The sequence below is a fragment of the Hemitrygon akajei genome, chromosome 18 (assembly GCF_048418815.1).
Source record: "Hemitrygon akajei chromosome 18, sHemAka1.3, whole genome shotgun sequence".
NCBI classification, from domain to species: Eukaryota; Metazoa; Chordata; class Chondrichthyes; order Myliobatiformes; family Dasyatidae; genus Hemitrygon; species Hemitrygon akajei.
In genome coordinates this window covers 35,874,692-35,895,537 of record NC_133141.1, presented here as the reverse complement: position 1 = coordinate 35,895,537, position 20,846 = coordinate 35,874,692, and the positions used below count along the sequence as shown (strand labels likewise).

At 41.4% G+C, this 20,846-nt stretch overlaps 1 protein-coding gene across 1 annotated transcript in view; it reads left to right on the top strand.

Moving 5' to 3' along the window:
* The window catches only part of med1 (mediator complex subunit 1), a 57,723-nt gene that overhangs the window by 11,299 nt on the left and 25,578 nt on the right, over positions 1–20,846 (top strand). Inside the window, exons 4-10 of the mRNA XM_073071392.1 lie at positions 737–791; positions 899–1,031; positions 7,661–7,689; positions 10,466–10,537; positions 12,530–12,604; positions 15,246–15,319; positions 16,771–16,860. Coding sequence (XP_072927493.1) covers positions 737–791; positions 899–1,031; positions 7,661–7,689; positions 10,466–10,537; positions 12,530–12,604; positions 15,246–15,319; positions 16,771–16,860 — 528 coding nt within the window. The remainder of the gene's footprint in view (positions 1–736; positions 792–898; positions 1,032–7,660; positions 7,690–10,465; positions 10,538–12,529; positions 12,605–15,245; positions 15,320–16,770; positions 16,861–20,846) is intronic.

Genomic DNA, 20,846 nt, shown 5'->3' with positions numbered 1-20,846 from the left:
TTTGTGTATCTGCGTTTGTCAGTTCCAGACCCTTGGCACTTGAACTCAGCGGCTAGCTGCCAAATCATTCTGCCAAATCCAAAATTTATCTAAAACTTTATAACCATTTTAACAGCAAACTTCTCAAATTCAAGAGCCTTCTCTGAACAAAATGGGTCGCTAACATTCTTAACTGACCTTTACTGGCAATCAACTTTCAGTGGATGCAGTTTAAGAACCATGTATATAAATTCACTCCACAGCTTGTTCTCTCCTCCCACTGCAAGATTCCCAGTCCTGTCAACCTTACTGCTTCCCTCAAACACCGGAATTCTGTTCATTTTCCTGCTTCTCCCTCTAGCTCATTGGTAGCAGAGCCTTTGAACACTGTCTTATTCTCTGGAGCCTCCTTCTTAATCCACGAAGCTCTTTTGGAAAGCCTTCTCTAAACTGGTTTCTTCACTTAAGTAGATCTACAGGCATAGTCTTGGTCTATGTAACACCTTAGTTCTCCTGTGTTGTTCTGATAAGCCTGGTGGGCATGCGATATGTGGCGATACTTGCGGGCTGCCCACAGTACGTCCTTGGTGTGTTGGTTGCTAATGCAAATGACACATTTTACTCTGTTTCAATGTGCATGTAATAAATCTAAAACTAATCTCAATCTCATTTTACTTTAAAGCCCATCTATAAATTATTTTTTATACCTCAACTAGCCCTTAAATCTTCTCACTGATGCTAACTCACTGCTTTTCAGTAATGTCTTTGCCTGCAATGACGGACCGTCTAGAGTCGATTGCCAGACAAAACAGGTAAGGGCTAAATTCATGTAATCTGGGCACCGTTTTTCAGCTTTTGAAAAATAAAACCAATTATTTCTATGAGTTGTAATTCTAAGCCAGCCTTTTTTCTCAACTAGCCTTTGTTCACACCTGAGTCCTTCAGGCACTGAATGCTACATCACGTCAGACATGTTCTATGTAGAGGTGCTGCTGGATCCAACAGGACAAGTCTGTGATGTCAAGGTGGCACACCATGGAGAAAATCCTGTGGTAGGACTTTTGTTTGATGCTATTGAAGATTAATGGCTAATTCACTGTCACTAATACTCTTAATCCCTGTTAGAATACTCTTTTTAAAGCCAATACCAGTTTATGGTTGTTCAGCAAATAAATAACTAAAGGTATCATTTTGAGAAGCATGGAGAAGTACACCTTATTTTCAGAAGGATGTAGAGGTTTTAGAGAGGCTGCAGAGGAGGTTTACTCAGATGCTGCCTGGATTAGAGAGCATCTCTAATGATAGATTGGGTAAGCCAGGGCTTTTCTCTTTGGAGCAAAGGAAGGTGAGAGGTGACTTGATAAAGGTGTATAAGATGTTAAAAGGCATGGATCAAGTAGACAGCCAGAGACGTTCTCCCAGGGTGGAAATGGCTAATATAGGGGGCATAACTTTAAAGTTATTTGAGGAAAATGTAGGAAATATCACCACCATGGGTGGCGATGGAAGAGGGAGATACATTAGGGCCTCTTAAGAAACTCTTAGGCAGATGGTTGATTAAAAAATGGAGGACTCTGTAGGAGGGATGGGTTGGATTGATCTTAAATAGGTTAAAAGGTGGACACAAAATTGTGGGCTGAAAGATGTTCGGTGCTGTAGTGTTCTATGTTCTAAGAATTTTAATTGATTATGGTCGTGGATGCTCTACCAAATGTTAAATAAATTTTTAGCATGAAAAATGTTAGAGGGCAGAAGAATTGGACTGTGTGTTATTAATTCAGAATTGCTGCAGATACGGGCTATGGTATTCTTTTCCAAGTATGATTGAATAAAAGATGAAAAATGGCAATTAAACATAGAAACATAGAAAACCTACAGCACAATACAGGCCTTTTGGCCCACAAAGTTGTGCCAAACATGTCCCTACCTTAAAATTACTAGGCTTACCCATAGCCCTCTATTTTTCTAAGCTCCATGTACCTATCCAAAAGTCTCTTAAAAGACCCTATTGTATCCGCCTCCACCACTGCTGCTGGCAGCCCATTCCACGCACTCACCACTCCCTGAGTAAAAAACTTACCCCTGACATCTCTTCTGTACCTACTCCCCAGCACCTTAAACCATTTCAGCCTTGGGGGAAAAGCCTCTGACTATCCACATGATCAATGCCTCTCATCGTCTTATACACCTCTATCAGGTCACCTCCCATCCTGTCGCTCCAAGGAGAAAAGGCCAAGTTCACTCAACATGTTTTCATAAGGCATGCTCCCCAATCCAGCCAACATCCTTGTAAATCTCCTCTGCACTCTTTCAATGGCTTCCACATCCTTCCTGTAGTGAGACGGCCAGAACTGAGCACAGTACTCCAAGTGGGGTCTGACCAGGGTCCCATATAGCTGCAACATTATCTCTCAGCTCTTAAATTCAGTTCCACAATTGATGAAGGCCAATACATCGTACACCTTCTTAACCACAGAGTCAACCTGCGCAGCTGCTTTGAGTGTCCGACTCGGACCCCAAGATCCCTCTGATCCTCCACACTACCAAGAGTCTTACCTTTAGTACTATATTCTTCCATCATATTTGACCTACCAAAATGAACCACTTCACACATCTGGGTTGAACTCCAGCTGCCACTTCTCAGCCCAGTTTTTCATCCTATCAATGTCCTGCTGTAATTTCTGACAGCCCTCCACGTTATCCACAACACCCCCAACCTTTGCATCATAGCAAACTTACTAACTCATCCCTCCACTTCCTCATCCAGGTCATTTATAAAAATCAGGAAGCGTAAGGGTCCCAGAACAGATCCCTGAGGCACACCACTGGTCACCGACCTCCGTGCAGAATATGACCCATCTGCAATCACTCTTTGCCTTCTGTGGCCAAGACAGTTCTGGATCTACAAAGCAATGTCCCCTTGGATCCCATGCCTCCTTAATTTCTCAATAAGCCTTGCATGGGGTACCTTAACAAATGCCTTGCTGAAATCCATATACACTACATCTACTGCTCTTCCTTCATCAATGTGTTTAGTCACATCCACAAAAAATTCAATCAGGCTGGTAAGGCAGGACCTGCCCTTGACAAAGCCATACTGACTATTCTTAATCATATTATACCTCTCCAAATGTTCATAAATCCTGCCTCTCAGGATCTTCTCCATCAACTTACCAACCACTGAGGTAAGACTCACTGGTTTATAGCTTCCTGGGCTATCTCTACTCCCTTTCTTGAATAAGGGAACAACATCCGCAACCCTCCAATTCTCCAGAATCTCTCCCATCCCCATTGATGATGCAAAGATCATCGCCAGAGGCTCAGCAATCTCCTTCCTCGCCTCCCACGGTAGTCTGGGGTACATCTCATCTGGTCCCGGAGACTTACCCAACTTGATGCTTTCCAAAAGCTCCAGCACATCCTCTTTCTTAATATCTACATGCTCAAGCTTTTCAGTCTGCTGCAAGTCATAACTACAATCACCAAGATCCTTTTCCGTAGTGAAAACTGAAGTAAAGTATTCATTAAGTACCTCTGCTATTTCCTCCGGTTCCATACACACTTTTCCACTGTCACACTTGATAGTCCTATTCTTTCACGTCTTACCCTCTTGCTCTTCACATACTTGTAGAATGCCTTGGTGTTTTCCTTAATCCTGCCCGCCAAGGCCTTCTCATGGCCCCTTCTGGCTCTCCTAATTTCCTTCTTAAGCTCCTTCCTGTTAATCTTATAATCTTCTAGATCTCTAACATTACCTAGCTCTCTGAACCTTTTGTAAGCTTTTCTTCTTGACTAGATTATTACAGCCTTTGTACACCACAGTTCCTGTACCCTACCATAACTTACCTATCTTATTGGAATGTACCTGTGCAGAACTCCACACAAATATCCCCTGAACATTTGCTGCATTTCTTCCGTACTTTTCCCTGAGAACATCTGTTTCCAATTTAAACTTCCAGTTTCCTGCCTGATGGCCTCATAATTAGCTGGCTAGTGGCATAGTGGCATCAGCGCTGGACTTCGGGGCGAGAGGTTCCAAGTTTGAATCCGGCCGGCTCCCTTGCATGCTCTCCATCCGTGCCTGGGTTGAGTGTCGAGCTAGCAACTTGACCTCGTAAAGGAAAAAAACCTGGAGAGGGATGGGCTCTGCCACGTTTCAGATGCCCAAGACACACCGTATGATGAGCAATTACCAAAAAGAACGGTACAAAAAGCTTGACGACTCCACCAGGAGTTAAGGGCGCGCGCACACACTCATAATTCCCCTTGCACTTTTCTAACTTGTCTGTTCCTATCTCTCTCCAATGCTATTGTAAAGGAGACAGAATTATGATCACTATCTCCAAAATGCTGTCCCACTGAGAGATCTGACACCTGACCAGGTTCATTTCCCAATACCAGATCAAGTACAGCCTCTCCTCTTGTAGGCTTATCGACATATTGTGTCAAGAAACCTTCCTGAACACACCTAACAAACTCCACCCCATCTAAACCCCTCGCTGTAGGGAGATGCCAATCGATATTTGGGAAATTAAAATCTCCCATCACGAGAACTCTTATTATTACACCTTTCCAGGATCTGTTTCCCTATCTGCTCCTCGATATCCCTGTTACTATTGAGTGGCCTTTAAAAAACACCCAGTAAAGTTATTGACCCCTTCCTGTTCCTAACCTCCACCCACAGAGACTCCGTAGACAATCCCTCCATGACGTCCACCTTTTCTGCAGCCGTGACACTATCTCTGATCAACAGTGCCATGCCCCCACTTCTTTTGCCTCCCTCCCTGTCCTTTCTGAAACATCTAAACCCTGGCACTTGAAGTGACCATTCCTGTCCCTGAGCCATCCAAGTCTCTGTAATGGCCTCCAAGTACTGATCCACGGTCTAAGCTCATCTGCTTTGTTCACAATACTCCTTGCGTTAAAATAGACACATCTCAAACCGTCCATCTGAGCGTGTCCCTTCTCTATCACCTGCCTATCCTCCCTCTCGCACTGTCTACAAGCTTTCTCTATTTGTGAGCCAACTGCCTCTTCCCCAGTCTCTTCAGTTCGAGAGACTGACCAACAATTCTAGTTTAAACTCTCCCCAGTAGCCTTAGCAAACCTCCCTGCCAGGATATTGGTCCCCCTGGAATTTGGTACAGGTCACACCTGCCCCAGAAGAGGTCCCAATGATCCAGAAATCTGAATCCCTGCCCCCTGCTCCAATCCCTCAGCCATGCATTTATCCTCCACCTCACTCTATTCCTATACTCACTGCCATGTGGCACAGGCAGTAATCTCGAGATTACTACCTTTGCGGTCCTGCTTCTCAACTTCCTTCCTAACTCCCTGTAGTCTGTTTTCAGGACCTCTTCCCATTTCCTACCAATATGTACCACGATTTGTGGCTGTTCTCCCTCCCACTGCAGGATATCTTGGACGTGATCTGAAACATCCTGGACCCTGGCACCTGGGAGGCAAACTACCATCCGAGTTTCTTTCCTGCGTCCACAGAATCACCTGTCTGACCCCCTAACTATAGAGTCCCCTATCACTACTGCCTTCCTCTTTTTCCTACCCTTCTGAGCCACAGGGCCAGAGGCCAGGTAGGCTGCCCCCCCCCCCCCCCCGCAACAGTACTCAAACAAGAGTACTTATTGTCAAGGGGTACAGCCACAGGGGTACTCTCTAGTGTCTGACTCTTGCCCTTCCCCCTCCTGACTGTGACCCACTTGTCTGTCTCCCGTGGCCCCGGTGTGACCACCTGCCTATAACTCCTTTCTATCACCTCCTCGCTCTCCCTGACCAGACGAAGGTCATCGAGCTGCATCTCCAGTTTCCTAACTCAGTCCCTTAGGAGCTGCAGCTTGACACACCTGGTGCAGATACAGGAGGTTGGGAGACTCCAGGACCTCCCACATCTGACATCGAGCACAGAAAACCGGCCTCTCACACATACTTCCTTTCTGCAATGAACACAGGTAAACCTACCTTGCCTCATTACCACCTAGGCCCATTGAGCCAAAGCCCTACCACTCTGCTACCCTCTCACTCCGATGCCCACTGGATATGGTGGTCTTTTTAACCTTTTCCCACTCTACTGGCTGACATCACACACGCCTGCACAGTCTTGCCTCTCTTTTACCCCAAGTAGAAAAATGCCTTGGCTCCGGAAATCCTTAGCCGTTCCACTCATGGCCTTCGTGCTCCAAATCAAAAACCACTGAAGATTTCTTGCCTTTTTAAACTTTTCCCGCTCTACTGACTGATGTCATGCGCCTGCGCAATCTTGCCTCTCTTTTACCCCGAGTAGAAAAATGCCTTCGCTCCAGAAATCCTTAGCCATTCCACTCGCAGCCTTCTTGCTCCAATTGCTATTAAAATCTAAGCAACTTCCCCCACCAGGAAAATAAGGAAAGAATAATGGAGATGACATCTTGTAGATATCTGCTTCCCCTGAAAGTGTCAGTATCCTCTCTCTGTGAGAACAACATTGATCCTCATGTAGTAGTAGGCCTCCGTTAGTCTCGATAGACCGTGGATTTGCACCTTGGAAAGTTTCCAAGTTTTTTTTATGGAAGACCGGCAGTTGCCCAAGCTGCAAGTCTCCCCTCTCCACGCCACCGATGTTGTCCAAGGGAAGGGCATTAGGCCGATACAGCTTGGCACCGGTGTCGTCGCAGAGCAGTGTGTGGTTAAGTGCCTTGCTCAAGGACACAACACGCTGCCTCAGCCAAGGCTTGAACTAGCGACCTTCAGATTACTAGACGAATGCTTTAACCACTTGGCCACGTGCCAACACTGATCCTCATGTATGTCTCACAGTCACAACATACCTTCTGGCCAATTTAGCACTTCCATAATGTGGTGGCATTTGTAATCAGGTGATATATGACAGCCAATTTGTACACTTCAGTAAGAAAAATGCAAGGTTCATTAATCTGTTTTTGGTACTGGTGGTTGAAGGATGTTGGGTTGGGCAATTTTGGTCATCACACAATAGAATTGTGCTGAAGGGGATGCAGGAGATGTTGTCTTCATTGGAACATTTTAGTTATAAGGATCTATGTGGGCTGTGTTTGTTTTCCCTGGAGCGGAGGAGGCTGAAGGATGACTTGATAGTGGTATGTAATGGTGGGACTGTCTTAAGATGAGGACAAATTTAAGAGATTTAGTCAGAATCTGAGGGGGGATCTGGAATGGGCTGTTTGAGGAGGCGGTGGAGGCCGATACTCTCACAACATTTCGGAAGCATTTGGGCAACACGATTCGCCAAGGCATAGATGTCTACGGACTTAATATAGGCAAATAGTATCGCTGAATTGAGCAATCAGTGCAGACGCAGTGGGTTTATGAGCCTGTTCCTTTGCTGTATGACTCGATGACTGCAGATAGCAAGTGTACTAAACGACCCTTCACTTCCACAGAATCTTTTATAGTCACCTCAAGCAATACCTCCAAGCAGTATGGTATCCCTCACAGATGCACTGTAAAGTACCGTAAGAGTGGCACTGCAGGACCACAGCTAAAATATTTTCTCAAAACTAAAATCTTTTTAGTACCACAACCAGCCACAAGTTACTAATGACAACATGATGTACTTTTAACTGTATTGTGTAATACATTGTTTTAAAAGAATAAAAATGGTTGAAAAGATATTACTCCGAAATGACTGATCGTGTTCTGTTTTCCACAGAGCTGCCAGGAGCTGGTGCAGTATCTGAGGTATGCCATTTTTAACAAGGCGCAAAACAAATGTAGCATTCAGACCTTGTGAGTAATTTTAAATCTTGGTGCAGGGTCAAAGCCAGTCTGCTGGTAACTACGTGGAATTAGTTAATGTCAGTGAGGGGTTGCTTTAAGCAATGCCAATTCTGCTGAGAAACCAGATTAAGTAACAAGACTCTAATGTTCTGTTGTATTATCTGTGGTTAGTTCCTCAGCTGTTGCAAAGTTTGTATTGAAAATGGAGGTAAGCAGAACAGCATGTGGTTCTGCTGCTTCCCCCCCCCCCCCCCCCAGAGACAATAACCTTCTGTGACTAGCAGGAAGATGGTTTAGACCCAGCACCGCCTCTTGATTGTTGACTGACAGCTGCTGGTCAAGACTCCCCATCTGATTTGCTTTCAGGATTTAAGATTGTTTAATGTCATTTCCAGTACATAAGTGGAAAGGAGACCAAAATGATTGTTACTCTGGATCCGATGCAGCACACAAAAAGCACAAGAAGATAAAGAACACAATAATAAAAAATCAGAATAAATATAAATGATAGCTTATGTACATGAAGTGACGCTAAGTACAGAAGTGTCTGTATATGTGACTCTGACACGAACTGATAAAGTGGTTGGTGGGGGGGTGGGTTTAGTGGGTGGAGGTGTTGACCAACCTTACTGCTTTGGAGAGTTAACTGTTTTTGAGTCTGGTGGTCCGAGTGTGGATGCTCAATAGCCTCCTCACTAATGAGTGTGGGGCAAGCAGCCCATGATTAGGGTGGGTGGGATCCTTCTTGATTTTGCTGGCTTTTTTTCTGACATCTTTCTATATGTATATCTGTGATGGCAGGTAGGCTGGTGCCAGTGATGCTTATGGTAGTTTTGACTACCATACAACCTGTGGCCTGCATCTTGGTAACACTGGACAGCAGATTTTTTCAAAAGCATTGCTTCCTCAGAAATTTGTGTGGTTATGATAGACTGCTTGAAGATGAACACAAATATAATTTCAGACTACTTGTATCACGTAGGAATTTGGCGAAACAAGAAATTAACTTTTATTGAATATAATGCATTCATTTGCATAACTGACGCTTTGCAAGAGTTCAACTAAGCTAAAAATGTTTTGTTGATGATTTTCATTTGTACTCTGTGTCTAAGGCTTCTCGCTTAAGTGTCCAACAATAATCAACCAGCATTGATGGATTCCAGTTGCCCTGATACTGTTTCTCCATGACCGCAATGTCGTGGTGAAACCTTTTACTATGCTCGTCACTGATGGCGCCAAGATTTGCAAGAAATAAGTCTAAATGGGAATGCAGAAAATGAATCTTTAGTGACATGTTACACCTCATGGTTTTGTATGCTTGAAGCATGTTGTCAACCAGCTGCACGTAGTTTGGTGCTCTGAGGTTGCCAAGGAAATTTTCAACAACGTCCATGTGATTTTTCTCTGGTCCCACTAGAAGTTCTTCGAATTGCTTGACATTGATGATCTTATTTATTTGTGGGCCAACAAAAATGCCTTCCATAATCTTGGCATCAGTTACTCTGGGAAACATCTGTCTCAAATATCGAAATCCTTCATGGAAATTTTTGTGCCTGGTAACAGCAGATCCCATCGTTGCAGCCTTGAACCCAGTAATTCTGCTTCTGCCTTTGACAAGCCCAAGTCTCTGACCAGGTCACTTAACTCAGATTGAGTTATCAGATGAGGCTCACTTGACATAAAGGGTTCAAAATCTGTATCAGTATCTGTCATTTCCATTCCTGGCTCATGCATCATGACATCTTCGTCTATCTCCTCTAGACCCCATGTCTCTGATGACTTTGGTACTAGAAGATTATCATCATGGTCTCATGGATGAAGGGAGATTGGGGTATTCGGTGGATTTCTTGTTTTTAGCAGAGGAAACATGGTCACCTGGTCAGACAGAAGTAGCAGTCTGTCATATCATCGGGACAGAGAACGACATTGATTTCCAAGTACCTTTGAGCCAAGGTCTAAGATCAACAGTACATGTTGCACAACAAATGTGAGGAGCCCACGCTTTGTCTTGGACCCCAATTTTACACCCAAATTAGAGCTCATACGGTTTCTTAATATGAGGAGTCATGCTCTGTCCTTGAGATTTAAGCATAGACTCGTCACAAATATAACAAAGTATTGCGGCTGTTGCAACACTAGCGATGTTTTGCTGTTACAAATACTCTTGAAAATACTGTATGTACTCATAATAAAGTAACTGTATGCTATGAGCGTAGAGCAAGCGCATCAACGTGATCGCAAACTGATATACAAGTAAACGCAATGCACAGAACGGTGTGTGTGATGCTTTTATAGCCTTTCTAAAACCTGTCCTGTCATGCAGCAACTGCCCTGCCTGAGCCCGCCCAGGAATGCCTGGACAAGATAGAAAACTTTTCAGCTTACATTGTGGGCAACAATTTAATTAACTTGAATTATGAGTTGAAATAATAAATATAAGTGATTTCAAAAAAAAGTGTGTAACAGGGAGATTTCATGGTGATTTTTATGATTAGCAGCCCAAAATCCATAAGATACACCCAAAAGTATTCAGGAAACAAAATGTTTGTTGTCCAGTGTAATTTATAAGGCATCTGGATCAGAGCAGGTGGATTGGAAATTCGGTTCTAATTCCATCACTTATTACCATCATTCATTTCTGGAATAATCACCAATAATTTATAGAATGAAAAATAAGCAGATTTTACATTCATGCCTTGTTTGATTTTTGCATTGTATTTTCTTGGTTCTGTTACAGAGAGAAGAATTTCTTGGAGTTCTCAAAACACCTTAAAGGCCTTGTCAACTTATATAAGCTCCCTGGAGACAAGTAAGAATCTAAATAACAATTTCATTTGACGTATAGGTGATGTTATTGCTGTTTGCTTACAAATGGATTGTAGGCACTTTTAAAACTTGTATTTATGAAGCCATAATCTCATATCGAGAGAGCTTGGTTTATGAACACATTAGGGTCAAAATATTCACAAGGACGGGAGAAGGAAAACAAGGATTATATAATCTTTCCAAGTTCAGGTTGCAATAGAGCACCCCATTGTCATAAAACTTTTAATTGTCTGCTTTGTAGGCATCATGTGTTCTCTTACTATGTCAGATCCAAGTGATTTACTTTCAAGAAAGCTGATGAATTTACCTTGAAAAGATGACATGGGCATGGTATAGAACATAGAATAGTACAGCACATTATAGGCCCTTCAATGTTGTGCCGACCCTCAAACCCTGCCTCCCATATAACCCCCCCACCTTAAATTCCTCCAACTATTTCTGGAACTTGTTCAGTATTCAAAACTTGATCTAGCGATTATCCATAGCATAAATTCCATTGAGTATCTGATAAATATGTGCAGTTATCTTGTACTTCAATCCTAAATAGCATTGCATTTTCTAAATTGCAACATCAAAACCATCTTGAATACTATTTTACCATCCATGCCTAGTCAAGGTTTATTCAGGACACTCTGGCCTAAAATTTTTGATTTATAATAGATTAATATTTCACCTTATTTCTCTCCTTTCCACCCACCCTTGGTTGTCCGTATGTTTAACTGCATTTTAATGTTTGCGTGTGTGTGTGTGTGTGTGTGTGTGTGTGTGTGTGTGTGTTGAGTCTAGACAGTGAATCCTACCATCTCTGGTAAAATTAAGTGATAATTGATCTTGGAACTGCTGAAACAATGTATAATAGTGACTGCACCACTTATGTTGTGGCTTTTTCTTTAATATCATCCAATTTTTCTGAATTTTGTTTTTTGTTTATTTTTGAGTAAAAGAATCGATGTATTTACTGAGGTGCATTTTGAGTCATGGTTGTAACTCATCCAGTAGTCAATACAACTATTGATAGGCTATTAACTTGAGTTTGGAGTAAAAATACAAATTTTCTTGAATGTGATTTGTGCTTGAGAGTTCAGAAGTAATCTGGGGGTTGAGTTTAGAAGAAGCAAAAGTTAAGAGTATTTCTGTGGAATCTAAAATTAGCTGTGTAGTTTAAGGTCAGCTACAGAGAGGAAGTGCGCATAATGTAAGCTTAACCGTCAGTGAAACATGGAGATAAAGTCCATTGAAAGGAAAACCACAGAAGAGTTCAGATAGTTACAGAGGAAAAGTGAAATAGAACACAATTGTTTTGTAAAAATATTTCAGTGCCATGAGAGAGTATACAGATGCTGGAAATCCAAAGCAACACACAAACACTGGAGGAAGTCAGGCAGCATCTATGGAAGAGGCTAAAAAGTTCCAGCCTAGACCCTTCAAGACTGAGAAAGGAAGGGAGAAGATGCCAAAATAAAAAGTTGGGGGAGGGGAAAGAGGCTTGCTGAAAGATGATGAGTGAAGCCAGGTGGGTGGGAAAGGTCAAGGGCTGCAAAAGAAAGAAACTGATAGAGGATAGTGGACCATAGGAGAAAGGTGGGTAAAGGAGAGGACCCAGGGGGAAGTAGTAGGCGGGTGAGAAGAAGTAAAAAGTCAGAGTGGGAAATTTGTGTACTGGAAGGGGAAACTGATATTCATACCACCAGGTTGGAGAGTACCCAGATGGAATATAAGGTAGTGCTCCTCCGCCCGGAGGGTGGCCTCATCTTGGCATAAAAGGAAGCCGTGGATGGGCACGTCAAAATGGGAATTGAAATTAAAAGGTTTGGCCACCGGCAAGCCCCACTTTCACTTGCTTTCCTGAGCAAGTATTTTTGGTTCCATCCAACACAGATCACGAAGATCACCACTGTTTTGACTCCACGGAAAGGGGTGTCTGTGAATTATGAGAATGTGTTTAATAGGGGAATCTGTTTGTTTACTTCTACAGTAAGCTGAAAACTAAGATGTATTTGGCTCTGCAGTCCCTAGAACTCGATCTTTCAAAGATGGCGCACATGTTCAGGTAAATATTACATTCTTTGATCTGATGCAACTTTTGAGATTTTGTTAATGTGTAGAATCTACAGGGAGTTAACACAAGATGGGGCAGCACAGTTGTATAACACTTTGCACCACTGTCTGTTCTCCCTGTGACCTAGTGGGTTTCCTCTGGGTGCTCTGGTTTCCTCTCCCACTACAGGTTGGGGTTTGTAAGTTGTGAGCTTATATGGGCACTAGAAGCACGGCGATACTTGCAGGCTGCCCTGAGCACAGTCCTTGGATTGTGTTGATCGTTGACACAAATGGTGCACTTCACTGTATGTTTCAATGTACGTGTGACATTAAAGTCTCCATATGAAAATAACTCCATGTACACTTGCTTTTCATTGGGTGAGGGGAAAAACTTGGCTTTAAACAAATTCATATCTTGAATGCTTCAGAAAGGAAAGGTAGATGAAATTTGGGTATACATAGACTTTATGATAATATTTCCTTTGTGTACCTGAGTGGTCTACTAATAAATTGCTCATTTGTATTTTTAGAACTGAGATAAATTTGGCGTCTGTGTAGATATCATTCATATAAAAATTGTGGTCTCTTGCTGTGGATTCATATGCTGCTTTAAGTGTTAGCTGTCTCATTTAGTGACATTTGTTCATCTATATTGGAAAGCACTCCCACTCCAGGCTGACATTCCAGTCTGTCACTGAGGAAGTGCTGTGTGGTTAGAATTGTCTTTCCACCAATCCATTAGGTCAAACCCCTTCCCCTTCCGTAGCTCATTTTAAAAAAATTCTTGATAGATTACTTTGGAGACACAGGCCCTACAGTGCATCTAGTCAATGCTGAACTGATTTATTGCCAATGTCCTGAACAATATTTATCTTTTGAAGCAACTTAACTAAAACTAATTAGTCATTCTCATTGTCATTTACGGGAACTTGTTGTGCAGAAGTTAGCTATTTCAATTACAGCATGATAACAATAATTACCCTTCAAAGGAATTCATTACTTGTAAAGTATTTTGGGAATGAAATTTTGTTTTTAAACACATTCATATCCTGAATGCTCCAGAAAAGAGCTTTTGGGAGCTGGCAGAATGGATGGGATGAATTTGAAGGCTGCAGGCATTTTCTGCTGTGTGGGAACAGGACATTTCTTTTTCTCTTCTCCCCCACCCCACCCGCAACCCAGAACATCAATGATCAAGTCTGGTTTGGGCTGAGCAGAGCTGGGAGCACTGAGCCTTCAGTGAGGCCAACTGGTAGTCACTCTCTGTTATAGCTATTTCTGTGTTCTCTCAGAGTTTTTGTTCATTTCTGACTTATGAACAGTTCGGGTTACAAACAGTTCCCAGGAATGCGACCCTATTATAACCTCTATTCTGTTGACAGCCTGCACAGTGCTACATGTGTCCAAGTTGTCAGAGCTCAGGGCTCTCTGGGCTGCTGTGGCAATCAAGCCCAAATGAAAGGCATTTTCTTACTGGGTTGCAGGAAAGGAATTGAATATCTGGATATATTTTTGTCTTCCCGTCCTCTTCTGTATAATGTTCCTGCTGAGCTTTATTAACTAACCAAGGTTTGTGAATGTAAGCTGCTATTGAGAGCCACTTAAGCTATCTAAGTTGCTGCTGGAGTTTTAGATGCTTTTAGTTAGTTTTCTCCCTTCTGAATTTGTTGACTTCTCCATAATATTGCCGTATAAATTTCAAACTTCTCACTCTTCATTTGACAAATAATACTGAATAATGTTGCAGTTATCTGATTGAGGACCAAGGCCACTGCCTTTGGTTTCTGCCGCATTCTCAGCTCCATGACTAGCATTCCCAACCCAGGAACTGAAAGCCCTCCACCACAGAATTTACATACTTGTGATTGTTGAGGAGCTGTGTTTTCATTTAAGGATCTGCTCTATCACTAAAACTGGCTAACTTGACCTTGCTACTGCTTCACTTTATCTTCTATGTGATTCTTCAATGCCTTTATTTCTTCTGAATGTGTTAATTTTTTTTCTGGGAAAGTAACTACCTTCTTCATGTGCTGCTGATTCTCTGCTGCCCGCAGTTTAATTTGCTCATGTCTTGTTCACTCATTGCCCCTGTACTTGTTAGCCTTCACCAGCAGCTGTTGTAACAATGTTCCCATGGACTTATTCCTACCTGCCTTCCTCTCCCCTGTCCTTCACCACCACTGTGGCTGTCGTACTATCCCACCCTACAGAGCCTACATATATATGAAACCAGAATATGTGTATGTGTTTGTGTGTGTGTGTATATATATTACAGACTTTTGTTTTTCAGTTGCCTTGTTTGTACACTTAGGAGCTTTCTTATATCTCCACCTTACCTCTTGTAAGAAGTAGCTTAAAGCCCATCTTTTTAAACAAACCTGTGTATACTTGCCCTCTCAACTGTCTGGAACGTCAGATTTTATCGATTTGTTAAAATACTACCACCTATTGGGGTGTTTCATTTTGGTAAGAAGGTTGTAAAGATTAATTATCAGTATTCAGATGGATGACTTTCTGGTCCAAGTACCCATAGATTAATGCCAGCATGTTTTTGACTGTGGAGGAAAAACAATTTGTGAAAAGTTTAGAAATTTACTTTACAATTTTTTTCTACTTTTTTTTAATCTATCCATAATTTTAATTTATTTCAGATTAGCCACCAATGCAAGTAACCTTGATACAATACTCCAAGGAAGTGTTGGCTATCTTACACCAAGAAGTGGCGGTATGTTCTTTGTCAATACAGTGGATTCTGGTTAATTAGGACACATTGGGACCAGTACATTTTGGCCTAATTCAGTGGCTGCCGCAGCAAACTACCATTTAGCTGAGTAACAAATTGTGTATTTAAAAGAAATACAGAACCTGTTAGAGCTCTACCAATACTACTACAGTACTATCAAACTGTGTATTAGTTCTTAGTTCTTAATAGTTATCAACGGTGGAATTTCATCCAGTGTACACTGCTGTGTTCTTTAGGTAGACTGTAAATGAACAAAATCAGCACAGGCACCTATTGCAGATAATGGACTGCCTTCCTACAATGCTTTTGACTATTGCAGCTTCCAAAACTTCAGTTTCATTGTAACATTCAAGGTGGTTGTTGATATCTTCAAATTCTTCATAGTTCCTAATTTGCTGAAGTAGTGAAATTGTTTCATTTTCACTCCTGACGGTTGCTGGCATCTCTAAGCCTGGAATGCTTGAAACCGCAGTGAGCAAAACCATCCTGAATTATCTTACTGCTTATGTCTCACCAACTCTCAGTGACAAAACACATGCAACTGATACTATTTAAAAACTCTTCACTCTTAGCACGGCATAGTGTCTAATGGACACATAAGCACACGTGACTGATGCTAGTTAGAAACTGACAACAATCTCCTTTCCCAATTAAGCAGCATAGTGTCCTAAATAAACGAAGGAAATCCTGGTTATTTTCTCGATTAGTTTTTGTTCTTTAAGAGTTGTCCCAAATAAGTGGCTACCCCAATTAACCGATGGCCCAATTAATTGGAATCCACTATTTGCTATTTCTGAGTAAGGGGCTTGGGGAGGAAATTGGTGTTAAGTATGTTTTGTATCTAGTCTCTGAAATATAATGGGCTTTCATATCTTTGGAAAGATAACTTGAGATTATTTAACAATATTTTGAATTTTAGTTCAATCTTATCGTTGTAGGCCAATCCAGTAGCACCGCTATTCCCTTTATAGTGGAGCTCTGCCCTTCACCTTTGTAGGCAGGGCTGTAATTGACAGGATTAAAGTTATGTATGGAATTTGTATCTCATAACTATTCTTCATTATCTTGCTGGAGAAATGTCTTGTTTTTTTTACATAGACCATAGATATTGCCTTGACTTGGACTCCTAAGAGGTCAATGGTGGCCACAGACTTTTTGTCCCTCTCGCTTCTCACCTTTGTAAACTGGTGATTCATGTTAATTTTGCTGCAGCAGTTCTGAAATTTCTTATACAAGACCCTATTCTTTGCCCTAACTTCACCAGAGAAAGTTTCAGAACAACTCTTCTTTAGAACAGATGAAAGCAGCCCCACAAAATATTAACCTTTTTCATGATCAGCTGACTAATTTGTGTATTTCAAATGCTTTTAATTTTGTGAACCAGTTTGTTTATCAATGGATTTTAACTGAAAATATCTTTGCTGATTTTACAGGACACTTAATGAATTTGAAATATTACGTCTCTCCGTACGACCTATTTGAAGAGGGAACTGGTAAACTTACGAACCTGAACGAAAATAATGGTACAGTTCCAGGATCCTTTTCATGTTGGTGAAAATTAAATAGGTGGGGATGGGATGAGTTTATGTCCAAGACAGCAAGTTGGTGTTGGATAGAATTTTCTGTGTAGACATGATGCTCTAGTCCAGGAGTGGCAAACGCAAAACGTCTCGCACAAAAGTGTTGGCACGCAGCATGCAGTGCTGCCACTCGATTCTTTAAACCCCACCCATAATAAAAAGATACACAGTGGTTATCTTTACTGCCAGATGAAGCAGCGAATGATTTTTTTAAACAACCTGTGGGCAATGAGATTTTTTTATTGAAAAGGAAACTTCTCATGCCAGCTAGACAGTTGCAAAAATTTATGATGTTGGGTGATACATTTTCAAATCCTTGCAGACCTGATGTACACAGTAGTAATTGGATATTAAGTGGTTACAATATTATTTAGGAATTGTTATTTTTCAAATGTCTTTTTAAAAGATTAATATTAATGACTTTTGAACAGCTTTTCTAAAATGTTTCATTTGTTCCAAGCTGTTTCTGTTATACCTTTATTAATAGTAAATCAATGAATTTATGTAAATAGGCAACAAGACTCATCCCTTTTTCACTTTTTAAAAAAAACTGCATTTATTGTTACTAATTCATTAATTATGCTCATCTCTGCTCAAAATTACCATGGCACATGAGAATTTTTTTCGAAGATTATCATCAATTTGGCCATAGGGTCTCAAAAAGTTTCGTCACTCCTGCTGTAGTCTTTTTCTGATATGTATATATTGAGGGGCATTAGGTTTCTGTGAGGCTAGAGTATTAAAGTGGTTCTGCACTATGATTTCATTTTGAATCAAGATAATCAGCTGTCAATTGTACTTGCTGTTTTGAATGTGCATTTTTCACTCTTGTGTCCAAGTAGAAACCAAGCATTCTCCCCTCGATTGTATGGACTTCCACCCACAGGGGCAACACTGTAACAAAGCAATTAGTATAACGCTATTACATTGGCAGCAACCCAGGTTCATTTCCTGCTGCTGTCTGTAAGGAGCTTGTATGTTTTCCCCATGACAATATGGTTTTCCTCCGGTTTTCTCGCACATTCCAGAGACGTATGAGTTAGTAGGTTAATTGGACAGCATGGGCTCATTGGGCCAGAAGGGCCTGTTACCATGCTGTATCTATAATAAACATCCCAAAAGTGTATTGGGGAGCTAACTGGCTATGTTAAATTACCCCATTATGTATGTGACTATCACATAGGATCAAAGAGGAAATTCATGGGTCTGGGAGAGAGAGAGAAAGGTTTGCAGGATTACTGGGAAATACAGTGGAACTGATGGGACTTGCTCTTCTGGAACCTTTCAGGCCATTTTCTGTGTTAATAGGCAAGTAAGGAATAGGCCATTCAGCCCCTCTAGCCTCAAACCCAATTGGCTATTCAGTCAAAATTTGCTATCAGGTAAAATATTTCCACACCCCCTACTTCTGCCCATATCACTTAATATTTTAGGTTGTGCAAATTAAATCTTACCCTGATTTTTTTTTAAAAAACAGTTGTCTTAACATTGTCTACTGTTCATTGATCCCCTTCAAAAGCCTTCCATTCTAACTTGGTTTCTAAAGGGCCTTTCTTTGAAATTAATGCCATGTTCGTTTATGTTGGACTTAATCCACTAAAAATCTATCTATCCCAAGTTCCCCTTTGATCAAATGGACTCCAAACCTAAATCTCAATGAGTATGTCTGTATGAACACTCATAGTTTAAACCATGAAGTTCAAAGTAATTTTATTATCTAAGTATATATGTCACCATATACTACCCTGAGATTTGTTTTCTTATGGTCATTCACAGTAAATACAAAGAGAAACAATCGAATCAATGAAAAAGCTGAACAAAAGATGGGCAAACAACCAATGTGCAAAAGACAACAAATGGTGCAAATACAAAAAAAAGAAAAAACAAATTACATTCCAGTAAATCTGTGTTGCACCTGTTCCAAAATGCATTGCTTTTCTTTCCCCTCAAAAGTTAAGATTGTTCTCAAATTGTAATGAGCCATTGAGACCAGGGCTGAAGAGGCATTTATGAATTGGCAATATTAAAAAGGGGATGGTGAAGGAGAGGAGAGTTTGAGGTCGGTAATGCCCCATGCCCTCTCTTCACCATTCCCCGTCACCTTTGCCCTTTCTCACCTTATCTCCCTGCCAGCCCATCGCCTCTCTCTGGTGCTCCTCCCCCTTTTCTTTCTTCCACGGCCTTCTGTCCTCTCCTATCAGATTCCCCCTTTCTCCAGCCCCGTGTCTCTTTCACCAATCAACTTCCCAGCTCTTTACTTCACCCCTCCCACTTCCGGGTTCACCTATCACCTTGAGTTTCTCCCTCCCCTCTCCCCACCTTTTACATCTACTGTTTATCTTTTTTTTCTCCAGTCCTGCTGAAGGGTCTCAGCCTGAAACATCGACTGCAGTCTTTTCCAAAGATGCTTCCCAGCCTGCTGAGTTCCTCCAGCATTTTGTGTGTTACGTTAAATAAGTATTGTGTTTGAAAGGGAATAACAGATACCTGGGCTACAAACACGAGATTCTGGAGATGCTGGAAATCCAGAGGAACCCATGCATAATTCTGGAGGAATTCGAGGTCAGGCAGCATCTATGGAGGTGAATAAACGGTCAACATTTGGGGCCAAGGCCCTTCAGGATCTGATGACAGGTCTTAGCTCGTAAAATCAACTATTTATTCCCCTCTATAGATTCTGCCTGACCTGCTTAGTTTCTCCAGTATTTTGTGTGTGTTAGCCTGGGTTTATAAAGGAGCTTTCTGACTAGTGAAGCAATTTCGTAATGTAGGAACTATAGCAGCCAAATTGTAATACTGCCTGACCCACTGAGTTCCTCCAGCATTTTGTGTATGGTACTCTGGATTTCCAGCATCTGCAGAATCTCATGTTTATAAACCCAGGTCTCTTATTCCCTTTCAAACACATTGTTTATTTAATGTTAGCTTCTCACAGTACATTACACTTCATGAATGCTCTTCTACCCTGCTATCTAGAGCTAGTGATGGGAAAAGGTCATGTAAATTGGTAGTATTGGTTGAATGATAAATATTGGCCATGACACACAGAATTACTTCACTATTTTCCTCGAAGAATTGCCATTGGGAGTCTTTCTGCCCATTGGAAAGAACTGGCAAAACTTTAGTTATTCTTACATCTAAATGAAGCACCTCCAACAGTGCTGCACTCTTTCAACCCAATATCAGTGTCAGTCAAGAGGTTTCGCCTCAGGTTTCCAGAATCTGATTGAATTTACTAATTCAGGCCAGGTGGTGAGATTGTTGGCTGGCACAGGACTTACATTTACAGAATTAAATGGTAAACTTGCAGGATCTGGTTGTGCTAACCACTCTAATAAAAATATTTTGTTTCAATTTTATTTTTGTTGCTGTTGTCTTAAATCTCCTGGCATGGCAACCTTCACTTTCCAGGCCATGCTATTTTAACATTCATACTTCAGTTTTTATATTCATACCATATTTCCTTCTTGCTTTGGACATTGTGGTTCCATGTTTATGGCAATTCATTCACTTTATTAAATGTCTTATTTACAGCTGCTGGCACGAAAGTTTGGAGACTTTAATCCCAAAAAATGGTATTTAATTGGCTGCTACCCCATGGCCAAGCTGAATGTGTAGTTGAGCTCTGCCTACCCATTTGCCCAGTTCAGCCTGCCTCTCAATATCAGTTATACAGCATGCATCAGTTAGTTTTGTCCTTTAGTTCATCTATCCCATGCTGCATTTGACTCGTACACCACCACTTGCAGTGAAGTAAAATGGTGATAACATTCTTATTTATCTATAAAGAGCATGTGACTTTTCTTCGAGGCACAAATAGTTAGATTCTGTCAGTTAGCTCTAGCCACATCTGTCTCCTTTGGAATGCAGCTGCTCATATTCACCACATTTAATAAACTATCTCTGTTCTTTCCTTGCATGCTAGATCC